This window comes from Bolinopsis microptera, chromosome 6 (assembly GCF_026151205.1).
Source record: "Bolinopsis microptera isolate Bmic1 chromosome 6, MBARI_Bmic_1.0, whole genome shotgun sequence".
NCBI classification, from domain to species: domain Eukaryota; kingdom Metazoa; phylum Ctenophora; class Tentaculata; order Lobata; family Bolinopsidae; genus Bolinopsis; species Bolinopsis microptera.
This window is the reverse complement of record NC_087077.1, coordinates 6575496-6591614: the sequence shown is the minus strand read 5'-3', so window position 1 is coordinate 6591614 and position 16119 is coordinate 6575496. Positions and strand designations below refer to the sequence as shown.

The 16119-nt window shown below is 42.9% G+C and overlaps 2 protein-coding genes across 2 annotated transcripts in view; both read left to right on the top strand.

Annotated features, from left to right (window-relative positions):
* LOC134816726 (arginine and glutamate-rich protein 1-A-like) overlaps nucleotides 1-16119 on the top strand; it is a 1122901-nt gene that overhangs the window by 742868 nt on the left and 363914 nt on the right. The gene's annotated exons all lie outside the window — the stretch shown is intronic.
* Nucleotides 6440-16119, top strand: part of LOC134817349 (uncharacterized) — a 33648-nt gene continuing 23968 nt past the window's right edge. Inside the window, exon 1 of the mRNA XM_063826486.1 lies at nucleotides 6440-9330. Coding sequence (XP_063682556.1) covers nucleotides 6440-9330 — 2891 coding nt within the window. The remainder of the gene's footprint in view (nucleotides 9331-16119) is intronic.

Below are 16119 nucleotides of genomic sequence, written 5' to 3'. Positions count from 1 at the left end.
CGCTCTGCTAGGTTTGCTAATTGCAATCACCAACTCAGCATCACTTAACGCTCTGCTAGGTTTGCTAATTGCAATCACCAACTCAGCATCACTTAGCGCTCTGCTAGATTTGCTAATTGCAATCACCAACTCAGCATCACTTAGCGCTCTGCTAGGTTTGCTAATTGCAATCACCAACTCAGCATCACTTAGCGCTCTGCTAGGTTTGCTTTTTGCAATCACCAACTCAGCCACACTTAGCGCTCTGCTAGGTTTGCTAATTGCAATCACCAACTCAGCATCACTTAGCGCTCTGCTAGGTTTGCTAATTGCAATCACCAACTCAGCCACACTTAGCGCTCTGCTAGGTTTGCTAATTGCAATCACCAACTCAGCATCACTTAGCGCTCTGCTAGGTTTGCTTTTTGCAATCACCAACTCAGCCACACTTAGCGCTCTGCTAGGTTTGCTAATTGCAATCACCAACTCAGCATCACTTAGCGCTCTGCTAGGTTTGCTAATTGCAATCACCAACTCAGCGTCACTTAGCGCTCTGCTAGGTTTGCTAATTGCAATCACCAACTCAGCATCACTTAGCGCTCTGCTAGGTTTGCTTTTTGCAATCACCAACTCAGCCACACTTAGCGCTCTGCTAGGTTTGCTAATTGCAATCACCAACTCAGCATCACTTAGCGCTCTGCTAGGTTTGCTAATTGCAATCACCAACTCAGCGTCACTTAGCGCTCTGCTAGGTTTGCTAATTGCAATCACCAACTCAGCATCACTTAGCGCTCTGCTAGGTTTGCTTTTTGCAATCACCAACTCAGCCACACTTAGCGCTCTGCTAGGTTTGCTAATTGCAATCACCAACTCAGCATCACTTAGCGCTCTGCTAGGTTTGCTAATTGCAATCACCAACTCAGCCACACTTAGCGCTCTGCTAGGTTTGCTAATTGCAATCACCAACTCAGCGTCACTTAGCGCTCTGCTAGGTTTGCTAATTGCAATCACCAACTCAGCCTCACTTAGCGCTCTGCTAGGTTTGCTAATTGCAATCACCAACTCAGCATCACTTAGCGCTCTGCTAGGTTTGCTAATTGCAATCACCAACTCAGCCACACTTAGCGCTCTGCTAGGTTTGCTAATTGCAATCACCAACTCAGCCTCACTTAGCGCTCTGCTAGGTTTGCTAATTGCAATCACCAACTCAGCATCACTTAGCGCTCTGCTAGGTTTGCTAATTGCAATCACCAACTCAGCTTCACTTAGCGCTCTGCTAGGTTTGCTAATTGCAATCACCAACTCAGCCACACTTAGCGCTCTGCTAGGTTTGCTAATTGCAATCACCATTTAGCATCGCTTGGCGCTCTGCTAGGTTTGCTAATTGCAATCACCAACTCAGCCTCACTTAGCGCTCTGCTAGGTTTGCTAATTGCAATCACCAACTCAGCCACACTTAGCGCTCTGCTAGGTTTGCTAATTGCAATCACCAACTCAGCCACACTTAGCGCTCTGCTAGGTTTGCTAATTGCAATCACCATTTAGCATCGCTTGGCGCTCTGCTAGGTTTGCTAATTGCAATCACCAACTCAGCCTCACTTAGCGCTCTGCTAGGTTTGCTAATTGCAATCACCAACTCAGCCACACTTAGCGCTCTGCTAGGTTTGCTAATTGCAATCACCAACTCAGCCACACTTAGCGCTCTGCTAGGTTTGTTAATTGCAATCACCAACTCAGCCACACTTAGCGCTCTGCTAGGTTTGCTAATTGCAATCACCAACTCAGCCACACTTAGCGCTCTGCTAGGTTTGCTAATTGCAATCACCAACTCAGCCACACTTAGCGCTCTGCTAGGTTTGTTAATTGCAATCACCAACTCAGCCTCACTTAGCGCTCTGCTAGGTTTGCTAATTGCAATCACCAACTCAGCCACACTTAGCGCTCTGCTAGGTTTGCTAATTGCAATCACCAACTCAGCCTCACTTAGCGCTCTGCTAGGTTTGCTAATTGCAATCACCAACTCAGCCACACTTAGCGCTCTGCTAGGTTTGCTAATTGCAATCACCAACTCAGCCACACTTAGCGCTCTGCTAGGTTTGCTAATTGCAATCACCAACTCAGCCACACTTAGCGCTCTGCTAGGTTTGCTAATTGCAATCACCAACTCAGCCACACTTAGCGCTCTGCTAGGTTTGCTAATTGCAATCACCAACTCAGCCACACTTAGCGCTCTGCTAGGTTTGCTAATTGCAATCACCAACTCAGCCACACTTAGCGCTCTGCTAAGTTTGTTAATTGCAATCACCAACTCAGCCACACTTAGCGCTCTGCTAGGTTTGCTAATTGCAATCACCAACTCAGCCACACTTAGCGCTCTGCTAGGTTTGCTAATTGCAATCACCAACTCAGCCACACTTAGCGCTCTGCTAGGTTTGCTAATTGTAATCACCAACTCAGCCACACTTAGCGCTCTGCTAGGTTTGCTAATTGCAATCACCAACTCAGCCACACTTAGCGCTCTGCTAGGTTTGCTAATTGCAATCACCAACTCAGCCACACTTAGCGCTCTGCTAGGTTTGCTAATTGCAATCACCAACTCAGCGTCGCTTAGCGCTCTGTTAGGTTTGCTAATTGCAATCACCAACTCACCCTCACTTAGCGCTCTGTTAGGTTTGCTAATTGCAATCACCAACTCAGCCTCACTTAGCGCTCTGCTAGGTTTGCTAATTGCAATCACCAACTCAGCCACACTTAGCGCTCTGCTAGGTTTGCTAATTGCAATCACCAACTCAGCCACACTTAGCGCTCTGCTAGGTTTGCTAATTGCAATCACCAACTCAGCCACACTTAGCGCTCTGCTAGGTTTGCTAATTGCAATCACCAACTCAGCCACACTTAGCGCTCTGCTAGGTTTGCTAATTGCAATCACCAACTCAGCCTCACTTAGCGCTCTGCTAGGTTTGCTAATTGCAATCACCAACTCAGCCACACTTAGCGCTCTGCTAGGTTTGCTAATTGCAATCACCAACTCAGCCACACTTAGCGCTCTGCTAGGTTTGCTAATTGTAATCACCAACTCAGCCACACTTAGCGCTCTGCTAGGTTTGCTAATTGCAATCACCAACTCAGCCACACTTAGCGCTCTGCTAGGTTTGCTAATTGCAATCACCAACTCAGCCACACTTAGCGCTCTGCTAGGTTTGCTAATTGCAATCACCAACTCAGCCTCACTTAGCGCTCTGCTAGGTTTGCTAATTGCAATCACCAACTCAGCCACACTTAGCGCTCTGCTAGGTTTGCTAATTGCAATCACCAACTCAGCCACACTTAGCGCTCTGCTAGATTTGCTAATTGCAATCACCAACTCAGCCACATTTAGCGCTCTGCTAGGTTTGCTAATTGCAATCACCAACTCAGCCACACTTAGCGCTCTGCTAGATTTGCTAATTGCAATCACCAACTCAGCCACACTTAGCGCTCTGCTAGGTTTGCTAATTGCAATCACCAACTCAGCCACACTTAGCGCTCTGCTAGGTTTGCTAATTGTAATCACCAACTCAGCCACACTTAGCGCTCTGCTAGGTTTGCTAATTGCAATCACCAACTCAGCCACACTTAGCGCTCTGCTAGGTTTGCTAATTGCAATCACCAACTCAGCCACACTTAGTGCTCTGCTAGGTTTGCTAATTGCAATCACCAACTCAGCCACACTTAGCGCTCTGCTAGGTTTGCTAATTGCAATCACCAACTCAGCCACACTTAGCGCTCTGCTAGATTTGCTAATTGCAATCACCAACTCAGCCACACTTAGCGCTCTGCTAGGTTTGCTAATTGCAATCACCAACTCAGCCTCACTTAGCGCTCTGCTAGGTTTGCTAATTGCAATCACCAACTCAGCCACACTTAGCGCTCTGCTAGGTTTGCTAATTGCAATCACCAACTCAGCCACACTTAGCGCTCTGCTAGGTTTGCTAATTGCAATCACCAACTCAGCATCACTTAGCGGTCTGGTAGGTTTGCTAATTGCAATCACCAACTCAGCCACACTTAGCGCTCTGCTAGGTTTGTTAATTGCAATCACCAACTCAGCCACACTTAGCGCTCTGCTAGGTTTGCTAATTGCAATCACCAACTCAGCCACACTTAGCGCTCTGCTAGGTTTGCTAATTGCAATCACCAACTCAGCTTCACTTAGCGCTCTGCTAGGTTTGCTAATTGCAATCACCAACTCAGCCACACTTAGCGCTCTGCTAGGTTTGCTAATTGTAATCACCAACTCAGCCACACTTAGCTGGACTCAAGGGTAGCAACAATGTCTCTCTCAACAAAAAGAAACTCTGTGACCTACTCGAAACTTGTGAGTCTACAGGAAGCAAGAACACGGTGAAATTACTCACTCATCTCATCAATAAACTCGAAGAAACAGTGATCAGAATGGAACTCCTTGCCAATTATCTTCCCTTGAGCCTTTCAGCCCAAGAAAGAAAAAAGGCTCTGATTTCGTTTTGTAATAATCAGTGTAGTGGCAACAGTAACGCGATTAGACTAGTTTTCGAAAATCCAGGTGAGGATGATCAGAGTAATTCAACCCGCAACATCTTACAGTTGCACAACACACCGTCTCTCCGTGACCAACCGAGCCCACACGATTCGGGCGACTACGTAACCCCTGATGGACCTCTGTCTGGTAACACTGATACCAAATTTCAATTTGGTACCCCCAAGGATCAATCTTGCACTAGAAGTGCGAAGAAGAAAAAAAAGGGAAAGTCGCACAGAAAGAAAAAGGAAAAAAAGGGTAGCAACAACACCTCCCCTCGCGTCCCCCTTGGTCCTCATCAGAATTCTTTAGTCGCACCTGATACCGGGAGCCTATTATCCGCTAACGGGCCAACCACTGAAATTAACGACGACATGGAAACTGCGGGCGATATGCCCCTCAAGGGTCACCTAATAAGTACCGAATGCAGTCAATGCTCTGAGTTAAAGGCGGCGGTGACAGTGCTACAAGACAGTATTATTACGCTTAAAGAAGAGATACTGCAACAAAAGGCAATCTCTGACCTGATCATCTCGTCACCTACTGCCTCAGACAAAAAGCTGGAAGTCTTAGTCGCGAAAAAGCTCAGTCCGATTGAAGACAAAGTGAACCAACTAAGAGCTGACCTCAACCTACTTAGAGAGGCAGTAGATGAACAGAACAATACTCTGAACCTAGTGGCCAACACGAGGACTCAGTCCTCTCCAGACTTAAGAGCTGAGCTTGCTAACTGCTTCAACAAGTTGGAAGCAACGAATATCGCTAATAGAAGGCAGTTCGAAACACTTGAGCTAGGCCAAGACAATCTGAAGAAAGCAGTCAAGAGTGTGGCAAACACTGCTAAGAACCAGTCACAAGCCACAGCCGAAGAGCTAAAGGGTGAGCTCAATCTAGCCTTTCAGTCATTTGAAATTGTAAGTTCCTCAAATAGGACCCGAATCGAGGCACTTGAAGTAAACCATGAGAGTCTGACGCAGGCCCTCACCAGTTCACCACAGCCTCCGGCGAACCACAAGCCCGCCCGGCGTGACACACCGGCCTCTGTCGATGATACGAACAGGGAAAGCGAACAGGGTATCCTGTGGTCCAAGATCGTTGAGAATGGAGGCTCCGAGACGTTCACTACATCGAACAAGAAGAACAGCAAAAACCACAAAGAGAATGTACCTGTACCAGCAACCAGACAGGACAACCGCAGTGAGTCAAAACATTCAGAGACCACCGCATACGAGGCACAACCTAATCAACCGAGTCGTGAAGCCAAGGAGAGTAGAAACAAATCTTCCAGGCGAATAAGGGAAAGTTACAGACAGCACACTGTTCTTCTGATCCACGATAGTAACTTTGATCACTTCAACCCTAAACTGTTCAATAGTCAATTCAATGTACACTGCCTCAAGTTTGACAGCTATGAGGATACGACTAAAAAAACAAAGCTATTGAACAGCACCATCAAACGACTCAAGCCCGAATGCATATATGTTCACACGGGGATAAATGACCTTCTCAAAAAGAAATCTGGTCTCGTGAGTATCGTTGAGGAGTTCTCCGAGCACCTGATGAACACAACCAAAGCCCAAATATGCTTCTCAGGACTGATTCCATCGAGCAACGATAAAGCCCTCAATGAGAGAATCAGCATCGTCAACAAAGATGTTGAAGACTATGTGAGCTGGCTCCACAAACACAAGCCGGTTGCAAAAAATAGGATCTTTACCTTCCAAAATGACAGCATCGGTGACCAAAACTTTTACACAAGTAACGAAGGGTTCAAGCTGAGAGAACGAGGTCAAAAAATGCTGTGGGTGCGCCTCCGTGAAGGAATGAGGAAAACAATGCGCTTACCTCGAGTAAGCTACCAACCTAAGGACAGATCCAGACGCAGCACGAACAGGTTTAGAGATGAATAGCCCCCCTAAGATGAGACACTCACTCAAACTCATGAGCTGGAACATCAACCACCAGCGTGACAAATTTGAGGGTGTCAAATTCGAAATTGACGAGGTCCAGAAGCTCATAGCTGGCCACGATATCGTCTGCCTACAAGAAACTAAAGGACAGGTTTCTATGCGGGAATTCAAATGCTTCAACGCCAACAGATCGGATAGCAACTCAGGTGGCGTGTGCACAGCGATCCGGAAGCACTTGGCTGCAGGAGTAGTCAGAGTTCATTTTTCCAAATGCGACGACATACTCATCGTAAAGCTTAAAGCCAAATACTTCAACCTTGACAAAGATCTGAATCTTATCAATGTGTACGACTCGCCAGCTCATGGCTCATACAAGAAACGAATGCGTTCCAAAATGGAACAATATACAACCACTTGTGAGCACTTAGAAGAGTGTCTATCAAATATCCCCGACTCCGAAGATGCTGCCATACTTGGTGACATGAACGCGCGGACCGGCACATTGAACGACTTCCTTATACCATGCGAGTCTAGGGACCTTCAAGTTGAACTCGATCCTCCCCAGCATTCTATATCTCCTACTGAGGTAGCCTCTAGAAACAACCAAGATCGGATTCTCAACTCCAACGGCAAACCCTTCATTGAGCTACTCCAGACAACTGGAATGATAATCCTAAACGGAAGGACAATTGGGGACATATTTGGCAGTCCAACTTGCATTCAAAGAAATGGAGTAAGTACGGTCGACTACATTTGCGTGTCCCACAGCCTCCTTCATCGGGCAAGGTTCTTCAAAGTTGGTGACCTCACCCCTTATTCTGACCACAGACCAATATCCACCACTTTAACCACTAACATAAGGAACATTGTGATGGCTGGCGACATCTCGAACGAAATGGAGCTCAAATTCGCATCGATCCCGAAGCCATTCAAGTGGACCAAAGATGCCTGCTCTGGACTTGGTACCACAGAAAAATTCAAGTCAGCCCAGAACACCGCTCAATTCAAAGAAAAAGTTGATTCTCTTCTTCAAACTGATATTTCCTCCCCTGACGACATTCGCAGTTTCAATGAAATTGTGATTGCCACCTTTACTAACCTGGCAAGTCAAGTTACCACCCAGAAAAGTGGAAAGCCCAGTACTAACAAAAACAAATGGTTTGATTGGAGTTGTAGGCATGCTAAACGATTAGTCTGTAGAGACGAAAGAGCCAAGAATAACACCCACATCGATCCTATGCTCGTGGAATCCAACCGAGCAAGATTTTACCTCCGTAAGAAAGAATACAGGGCACAAACACGAGCTAGAAAGGGAGCTTACCTATACAAACTTAACGAGAAAATCAACCTCAGCAACAACATCAACTGGGCTGCTTTAAAAGACCTCTCGTCCGCTTGCAAGGACCCCGATACATTCGACATATATGACCTGATCGCATTTCACAAGTTCTTCAACGACCTATACAATCAGAAGTGCAAGGACCCCTCGCACGGTGGACTACAAACGAACACTTCGACCAACGAAGCTGGTGAACAGGGAACCGAGTACCACCTCGAGCCATCAGTCGAACTTGAAAAACTCAACACAGAGTTTACTATCCAAGAACTAAAGAAAGTCACCAATAAGCTCCAGAATAACAAAAGCGTTTCATGTGATCTTATCTCCAACGAGATGCTCAAGAGCTCCAAACTCGGTCTCCAAAAAGTCCTTCTGAAACTATTCAATGGTTGCCTAACGCAAGGAATCTACCCCTGGAACTGCTCAATAACTACCCCCCTACACAAAAAGGGGGACAAGCAGAACCCCGATAACTATAGAGCAATCACAGTCGGAAGTTGCCTTGGAAAACTCTTTGCATCCCTCCTCCTTGATAGGCTGATCGAATTCCGTAAAGTCGTCTGTCCCGACTTCCCTCACCAACTCGGATTCAGAGCTGGTGCCCAGTGCTCTGACCATATCCTGACCCTTACAACGATCATCGAGAAGTATACAAAGAAGCTGAAGAAGAAAATATTCGCTTGCTTCGTGGACTATCGTAAGGCGTTCGACACAGTCTGCAGGGAGGCTCTCATGTACAAACTCAGTAGACTTGGTATCGGAGGAAGCTTCTTCTCTTGCCTCCAGAACATGTACAGCAACTCAGTTACCCGTATCAAACTGAGCAAGAAGCTGTCGGACACCATCGATGTCACCATTGGTACCGAACAGGGGCATCCAATGTCGCCGGAGCTCTTCAAGGTATACATTTATGACCTCTCCATTAGACTAGCAGCTCTTGAGGACTTGTCAATTCCAGAACTGAACGGCTTCCCGGTCAGCCATCTTCTGTGGGCAGACGACCTGATACTTTTGGCACTCGACGCCAAAAGCCTGCAGAAACAACTTGATTGCCTGCACGAATTTGCAAGTAAATGGGAACTGTCAATTAACATCGACAAAACCAAAATCATGGTATTCAACTCGAGCTCTCGTTTGCTGAAGTGCTCCTACGGGTTCAAACTAGGGAACCTGGACATCTCATCGGCCAAATCTTACTGCTATCTAGGCATTCAATTCAGTCTCAACGGTTCATTTAAAGGTGCCATGAACGAACTGAGGAAAAAAGCACTAAGAGCATTTTTCTCGATCAGACGCATGGTCGACACTCGAGCATTAACAACAAAAACCATGCTCAAGCTTATAGACAGCCTCGTTAAACCAGTCGCTACGTATGCCTGTCAGATATGGCTACCGTGTACAAAAATGGCAAAGGAGATGGCTTGCGCTGATGGTTCAAGACAGAACCTTGCTAGAGCTGCAACAAAGGACGCACTTGAGACAACACACCTGAAAATGCTGAAATGGGTGCTCGGCTTACACAAGAAAGCTAACAACAACTTCTGTTACGGAGATACGGGCAGGTTACCATGGGCCCTGTCGGTACTACCACAATGCCTGAGATACTTCGACAGATTGTCTCAGACATCACCCGACGTGAGCAGCGTCAACTTTCTTGTACATCAGACATTCCAAGAGCAGAAGAATCTAAACCTCTCTTGGTATAAGACCTGGAACTCGATCGCTCAGTCTGAATCCAAAGCGGCCAAATTCGCTCGATCCGACCAACACAGAGCAGAAGGAACGACCTCAACTGCACATGGAAATTTGGTTGATCACTTTGTAAAAGATTGGAGAACAGATTTAGCATCCCAAAAGAAAATGCAATTTTACTGCACTATCAAACAGGTATTCGGAGAGGAGCAGTATCTCAATCTAAAAAATAGTCAATGTCGCATGCACATAGCAAAAATCCGCTCCAGTAGCCATGACCTTCTTATTGAGAGAGGGAGATACACAAAAGAAACTGGAACACTTAGCGCTCTGCTAGGTTTGCTAATTGCAATCACCAACTCAGCCACACTTAGCGCTCTGCTAGGTTTGCTAATTGCAATCACCAACTCAGCCACACTTAGCGCTCTGCTAGGTTTGCTAATTGCAATCACCAACTCAGCCACACTTAGCGCTCTGCTAGGTTTGCTAATTGCAATCACCAACTCAGCCACACTTAGCGCTCTGCTAGGTTTGCTAATTGCAATCACCAACTCAGCCACACTTAGCGCTCTGCTAGATTTGCTAATTGCAATCACCAACTCAGCGTCACTTAGCGCTCTGCTAGGTTTGCTAAGTAATTGCAATCACCAACTCAGCCACACTTAGCGCTCTGCTAGGTTTGCTAATTGCAATCACCAACTCAGCCACACTTAGCGCTCTGCTAGGTTTGCTAATTGCTATCACCAACGCAGCCACACTTAGCGCTCTGCTAGGTTTGCTAATTGCAATCACCAACTCAGCCACACTTAGCGCTCTGCTAGGTTTGCTAATTGCAATCACCAACTCAGCCACACTTAGCGCTCTGCTAGGTTTGCTAATTGCAATCACCAACTCAGCCACACTTAGCGCTCTGCTAGATTTGCTAATTGCTATCACCAACGCAGCCACACTTAGCGCTCTGCTAGGTTTGCTAATTGCAATCACCAACTCAGCCACACTTAGCGCTCTGCTAGGTTTGCTAATTGCAATCACCAACTCAGCCTCACTTAGCGCTCTGCTAGGTTTGTTAATTGTAATCACCAACTCAGCCACACTTAGCGCTCTGCTAGATTTGTTAATTGCAATCACCAACTCAGCCACACTTACTCTTAACGCTCTGCTAGGTTTGCTAATTGCAATCACCAACTCAGCATCACTTAGCGCTCTGCTAGATTTGTTAATTGCAATCACCAACTCAGCCACTCTTAACGCTCTGCTAGGTTTGCTAATTGCAATCACCATTCAGCATCGCTTGGCCGAGCGTTTTATTGAAATTTCCGCTCTGATACCACTCGATAATGACAGAACCAATCTCATATTAACCCTCTGATAATGTGCTACCTCACATAATCTGCACAACTTTTAATGTTACTTGAGGCACATGTCCTACCTACCTCACATAATGTGCCCAACTTTTAATGTTACTAGAGGCACATGTCCTACCTACCTACCTCGCATGTCCTTCTTTACTACGCTACTACTTTAACCTGCCTGATAAACTCTTTTACCTGCCATCAAACATTTTCATATTGTATCAAATATATGAGCTTATCGATATCCAATTTCACTTATATGCTCCGTTTATAAAATTAACTATCCCTTGTTTAGAACTTTAATTAAAAATAAAATTACAATTAGCAACAAGAGTCTCATAACCCACTATGTTGTTTCCAGTCATTGCTATATAGACAGTGGTAACTCTGATAACTTAGCTTTAAATGACATTAGTAACTTGGTCTGGAAAGTTCCGATAAATATAATATGTTGTCCTATTGCACACTTGTTCATATTGTGGTGAAAGCCATTTTTACTTTTCACTATTATTATTATTATATAATAAATTCATAAATCATTATATAATATATATTATATATTTTGTAATTAAATAAGATATATACAAATAGCAAGGTGTCCAGGAAGTTTTTGCATGTTTGTTGCTTAGCACAGCCCAAAGATACTGCTGTAGAGTTTGTGTTTTTATTTTCGGGTAATGAGATGTCATCGCTCCGAGACCACGTTCTCTGATTTGATTGCTGTTTAATGTTGAGGATGATGATAAATCACTCTGCATTGCACTATCACGTGACTAAGTTTAACACGTTCTCTAGATGGCTCTGACCCACAATTACAAACCCTATACACTGACCTAACCTACCCGATCATTAACTCAATTGATTGCTTAAACCGCACCCTATCGATTTGACCTACTTCCTTATATTATTATTTCGCCAATAACTCGTCAGGGAAGTATTTTATGAGGGATGATTAGAAATCAGCGTTCAAAAATATATCCATTTACGCTGGTTTCGACTACTGCAGTACAGGGGCCCTTTAGAAAAAGTTCCAGTGCAGAATGATTTAGCACGGTCGTGAAGCTCCGTATAATCAATAATACTGTAAAGTCCGTCCGTTTAAGGTCCGTTCATGTCCAAGTTAAAGTCCGTTGAGATTTTTTCCAAAATTATTCCACTGCGAACTCACCCCCCAGTTACATAGCGGATATTATGACAAATTATTAGACGGAGGTCCATTTCTACGGTGATGATTCTCCGGCTCCGTTTACTGTATTAGACGGAGATGAAGCTCTCCGGGAATTTTTCGGAGATTGTAGCAGTTTGTGGTAATTTCTTTGCACTTTGCTCCATCTGTGAGAATCAACAAAATTACCGTAGATGGTCTCCGGATAAGGTTATGGAACTGCAAACCGGAGAAATATCCGAAGAAATATTATTTGACGATCTCAGTCTAATAATTTGGCATAATATCCGCTATGGAACTGTACTGGGGGTAATGTTTACTTTTAGGATATAAAGCAATGAAAGGCATTAGTTTGGTCAAATCAAACGGAACATATGCTATCAGACTTTCAACTGACTAAGGCAGGGTTAAGACAATCTCGACGCTAGCAACGATCCCCTTTTACATAGTTCCACTAAATATGACAACTTTTTAATTTCAGTCAATTGTAATGGCTATCATCGGATTCGGACTAAATTATATCAACGGATCAATGAAAAACGAGTTATTATACAATTTAAATATTTTAAGTTAATTATACCATTTGAGGAAGATTTGTAGGTTTAAACCTACCAAGACACGCGCCGAGTTGGACTCGTCGACGGTCTTGTATATTTAAAACAAACATTTTACCGGTATCACCCGTTAAAGGAAGATGACCTGTGAATTTGATATGATCATCAAATCTGGTCATATTTCGTATTTGTTGTTTTTACACAACTTTCATAATCATAGACACTAATCTACAGATATTTTGACATTTTTTACTGCTTAACGACTGCCGTTCGTGCTCATTGTAATTGTATAATGTATAAAAAATTTGACCAAAACCCATAATCATGGGTAGAATGGACCGCTGCCAGTGTCTCTCTTTCCTAAACAAAAGGAAATGATATTAATTTGATTGACCGTTCTCAAATGCAAAATGATACCGAGAATGAAATCGGTCGCTCGCTTTTCCCATTCATTCACGGCTTTCGAATTGTAATAAGTTTCGATTGATTCCATCAATCATGAGATGCTGTAAAAATCTCTTTGGGTTGCGTTCGGGTCGATACCTAGTATTTCGGGGTAAGGGTGGTAGTTACTACTGCTGAAGTTTATTGAATCTTTATTGCCGAGTACAGCTGCCTTTGGGTAGTTTTTCTTAGTCTATTACAATTGTAAATGAATGGGAAAAGCGAGCGACCGATTTCATTCTCGGTATCATTTTGCATTTGAGAACGGTCAATAAAATTAATATCATTTCCTTTTGTTTAGGAAAGAGAGACACTGGCAGCGGTCCACTCTACCCATGATTATGGGTTTTGGTCAAATATCATCTATTTTGATTATAATGTCAGGGTACTTTATAAAGTCGAAATATAAACTGATATCTTCATTAATAAGGAGGAAGTTTCAACGATTTCGAAATTTTTCCTTTAAAAACATTTCCTTGTGTTAAGGTAAGCATATCGGTCGATCACTGACTGAATATGCCACTTAATACTCATTCAAGTTGGCATTAAATTCATATATATAATGACATTAAACTGTCGTGGCAAAGCAGAATTTGTTGGAAATCACGAATGAGCAAAATTCTCACCTTTCGCGCGTGCAAACTTTGAGCGGACGTTGCGTGCGCATCCAATATTGAATCGCCGTAAATTTTTGCATGTAATTGTTTTATATATAGTTTGATAAGCATGCAAAGTTTCAAACTATTTCAAGAAGAATTGTAATCACAACGGCACTCTAAAGTTGACAGAAAATGACGAAAACAGCAATTTTCAGTGATTTTATCGATTTTCTATCAATTTGGGCGTGTCCCCACGTGTGCAACTTTTCGATTTTCAACTTTAAAACTAGCCTAATGCACAATTTATACCTATAGGAAGCAGAACTGAGCTCCACAACTCAAGGCATGGCCCAACACCAGAGAATACTAAATCGCAAAATTGACGTTTTTATAAAATAATTCTTCAAAAAAAGCACAAACTTCAATGACGAATATCTTTATGAAGGAGCAAGCTAGAAAAACTTTCCGGTAGATTTTCAGAATGCTTGAACAATTATCTAAGGTAAAAATTTCCTCAGATTTTGAATACAATTACTTTTTAATGGTGTAAAATCATTTTTAAAAGTTATTACTTTGTCAAAAATCAAGTTTTAAAAACGGTTAACTTGATGACGTCATCAAAGGGTGTTCATGACGTCAAATAATTTGTTTATACAATGTAAACTAAAGTGTAAACAATTATTTTCAAGACCTGTGGTCGGAAATGGCTGTATCTTTTATACTTTTCAATCTATGGACAATTAAATACAGGCTACAATTGACTGGCAAAGCGTCTATCCCTGAATCACAGTGCTGGCAAGCACGAGCGGTGTCTTTATTGGGGGTATACTATGTACCCCCTTTACTATTCTATCCCCTTTACTATTATACCCCCTTTACACCCCCTTTGGTACACGTCGGAAGCCTCTTTCGTGCACGCGAAGCGTGCACTCCGGCCGGAGGCGGCGGCCGAAGGCCGACGCCTCCGGCAGGAGTTTTTCAGGCATTAAGACTCATCGGAAGTCGTTCAGCAGATTTATTTTTAGTTCAAAATATTCTAATTTGATGTCAAAGATGTCAGAAATAAGAAATAGTTATGTTGAGATTTTTAAAAAATTTGCATAAAATACTCGCCAGCACTGTTATACGAAATTCGGTAAAAAACCCGAAATCGCCATATTCAGGTGCCTTAAAACCCATGTTAAAATTGAGTTAGAGATCTGAAGCTTTGCAGGGCGTCTAGACGTTGACCTAATCGACTGTAAAAAAAGTTTCAAGTTTCAGGAGCATCGGGAAATGGGTTTTCTACAACCCCTGTTTTACGACAGATTGTCGTGATATATACATATATATATACATATATATATTCAGGGATAGACGCTTTGCCAGTGAATTATAGCCTGTATTTAAGTGTCCGTAGATTCTAAAGTATAAAAGATACAGCCATTTCGGACCACAGGTCTTGAAGATAATTGTTTAGACTTTAGTTTACATTATGTTAAAAAGTAATTCAACGTCATCATCACCACTTGATGACGTCATCAAGTTAACCATTTTTAAAACTTGATTTTTCACAAAGTAATCATTTTTCAAATCGATTTTACACCATTAAGGAGTAATTTTATTCAAAATTTGGGGGCATAGTGAAGTTAGATAATTGTTTAAGCATTCTAAAAATCTACCGGAAAGTTTTTCTAGCTTGCTCCTTCATAAAGATATTCGCTATTGAAGTTAGTGCTTTTTTAAAGAATAATTTTATAAAAACGCTAATTTTACGTTCTAGTATTCTCTGGTGTTGCACCATCCCTTGGGTTGTGGAGCTCAATTTTGCTTCCTAAAGCTCTAAATTGTGTCATAGGCTAGTTTTAAAGTTGAAAATCGAAAAGTTGCACACGTGGGGACACGCCCAAATTGATAGAAAATTGCTAAAATCACTGAAAATTGCTGTTTTCACCAATTTCCGTCAACTTTGGAGTGCCGTTGTGATTACAGTTCTTCTTAAAATACTTTGAAACTTTGCATGCTTATCAAACTATATATAAAACACCATCATGCAAAAATTTACGGTGATTCAATATTGGATGCGCACGCAACTTCCGCTCAAGGTTTGCACGTGCGAAAGGTTAAAATTTTGCTCATTCGTGATTTTGAACAAATTCTGCTTTGCCACGACAGTTCAATGTCATTATATATGAATTTAATGCCAACTTCTGAACTTCAATGAGTATAAAGTGGCAAATTCAGTCAGTGATCGACCGATATGCTTACCTAAACACAAGGAAATGTTTTCAAAGGAAAAATTTCGAAATCGTTGAAATAACCTCCTTATTAATATTAATGAAGTTATGAGTTTACATTTCGGCTTTGTAAAGTACCCTGACATTATAATAAAAAAGAGATGATATTTTACCAAAACCCATAATCATGGGTAGAGTGGAGCGCTGCCAGTGTCTCTCTTTCCCAAACAAAAGGCAATGATATCAATTTGAATGACCGTTATCAAATGCAAAATGATACCGAGAATGAAATCGGTCGCTCGCTTTTCCCATTCATTTACAATTGAAAT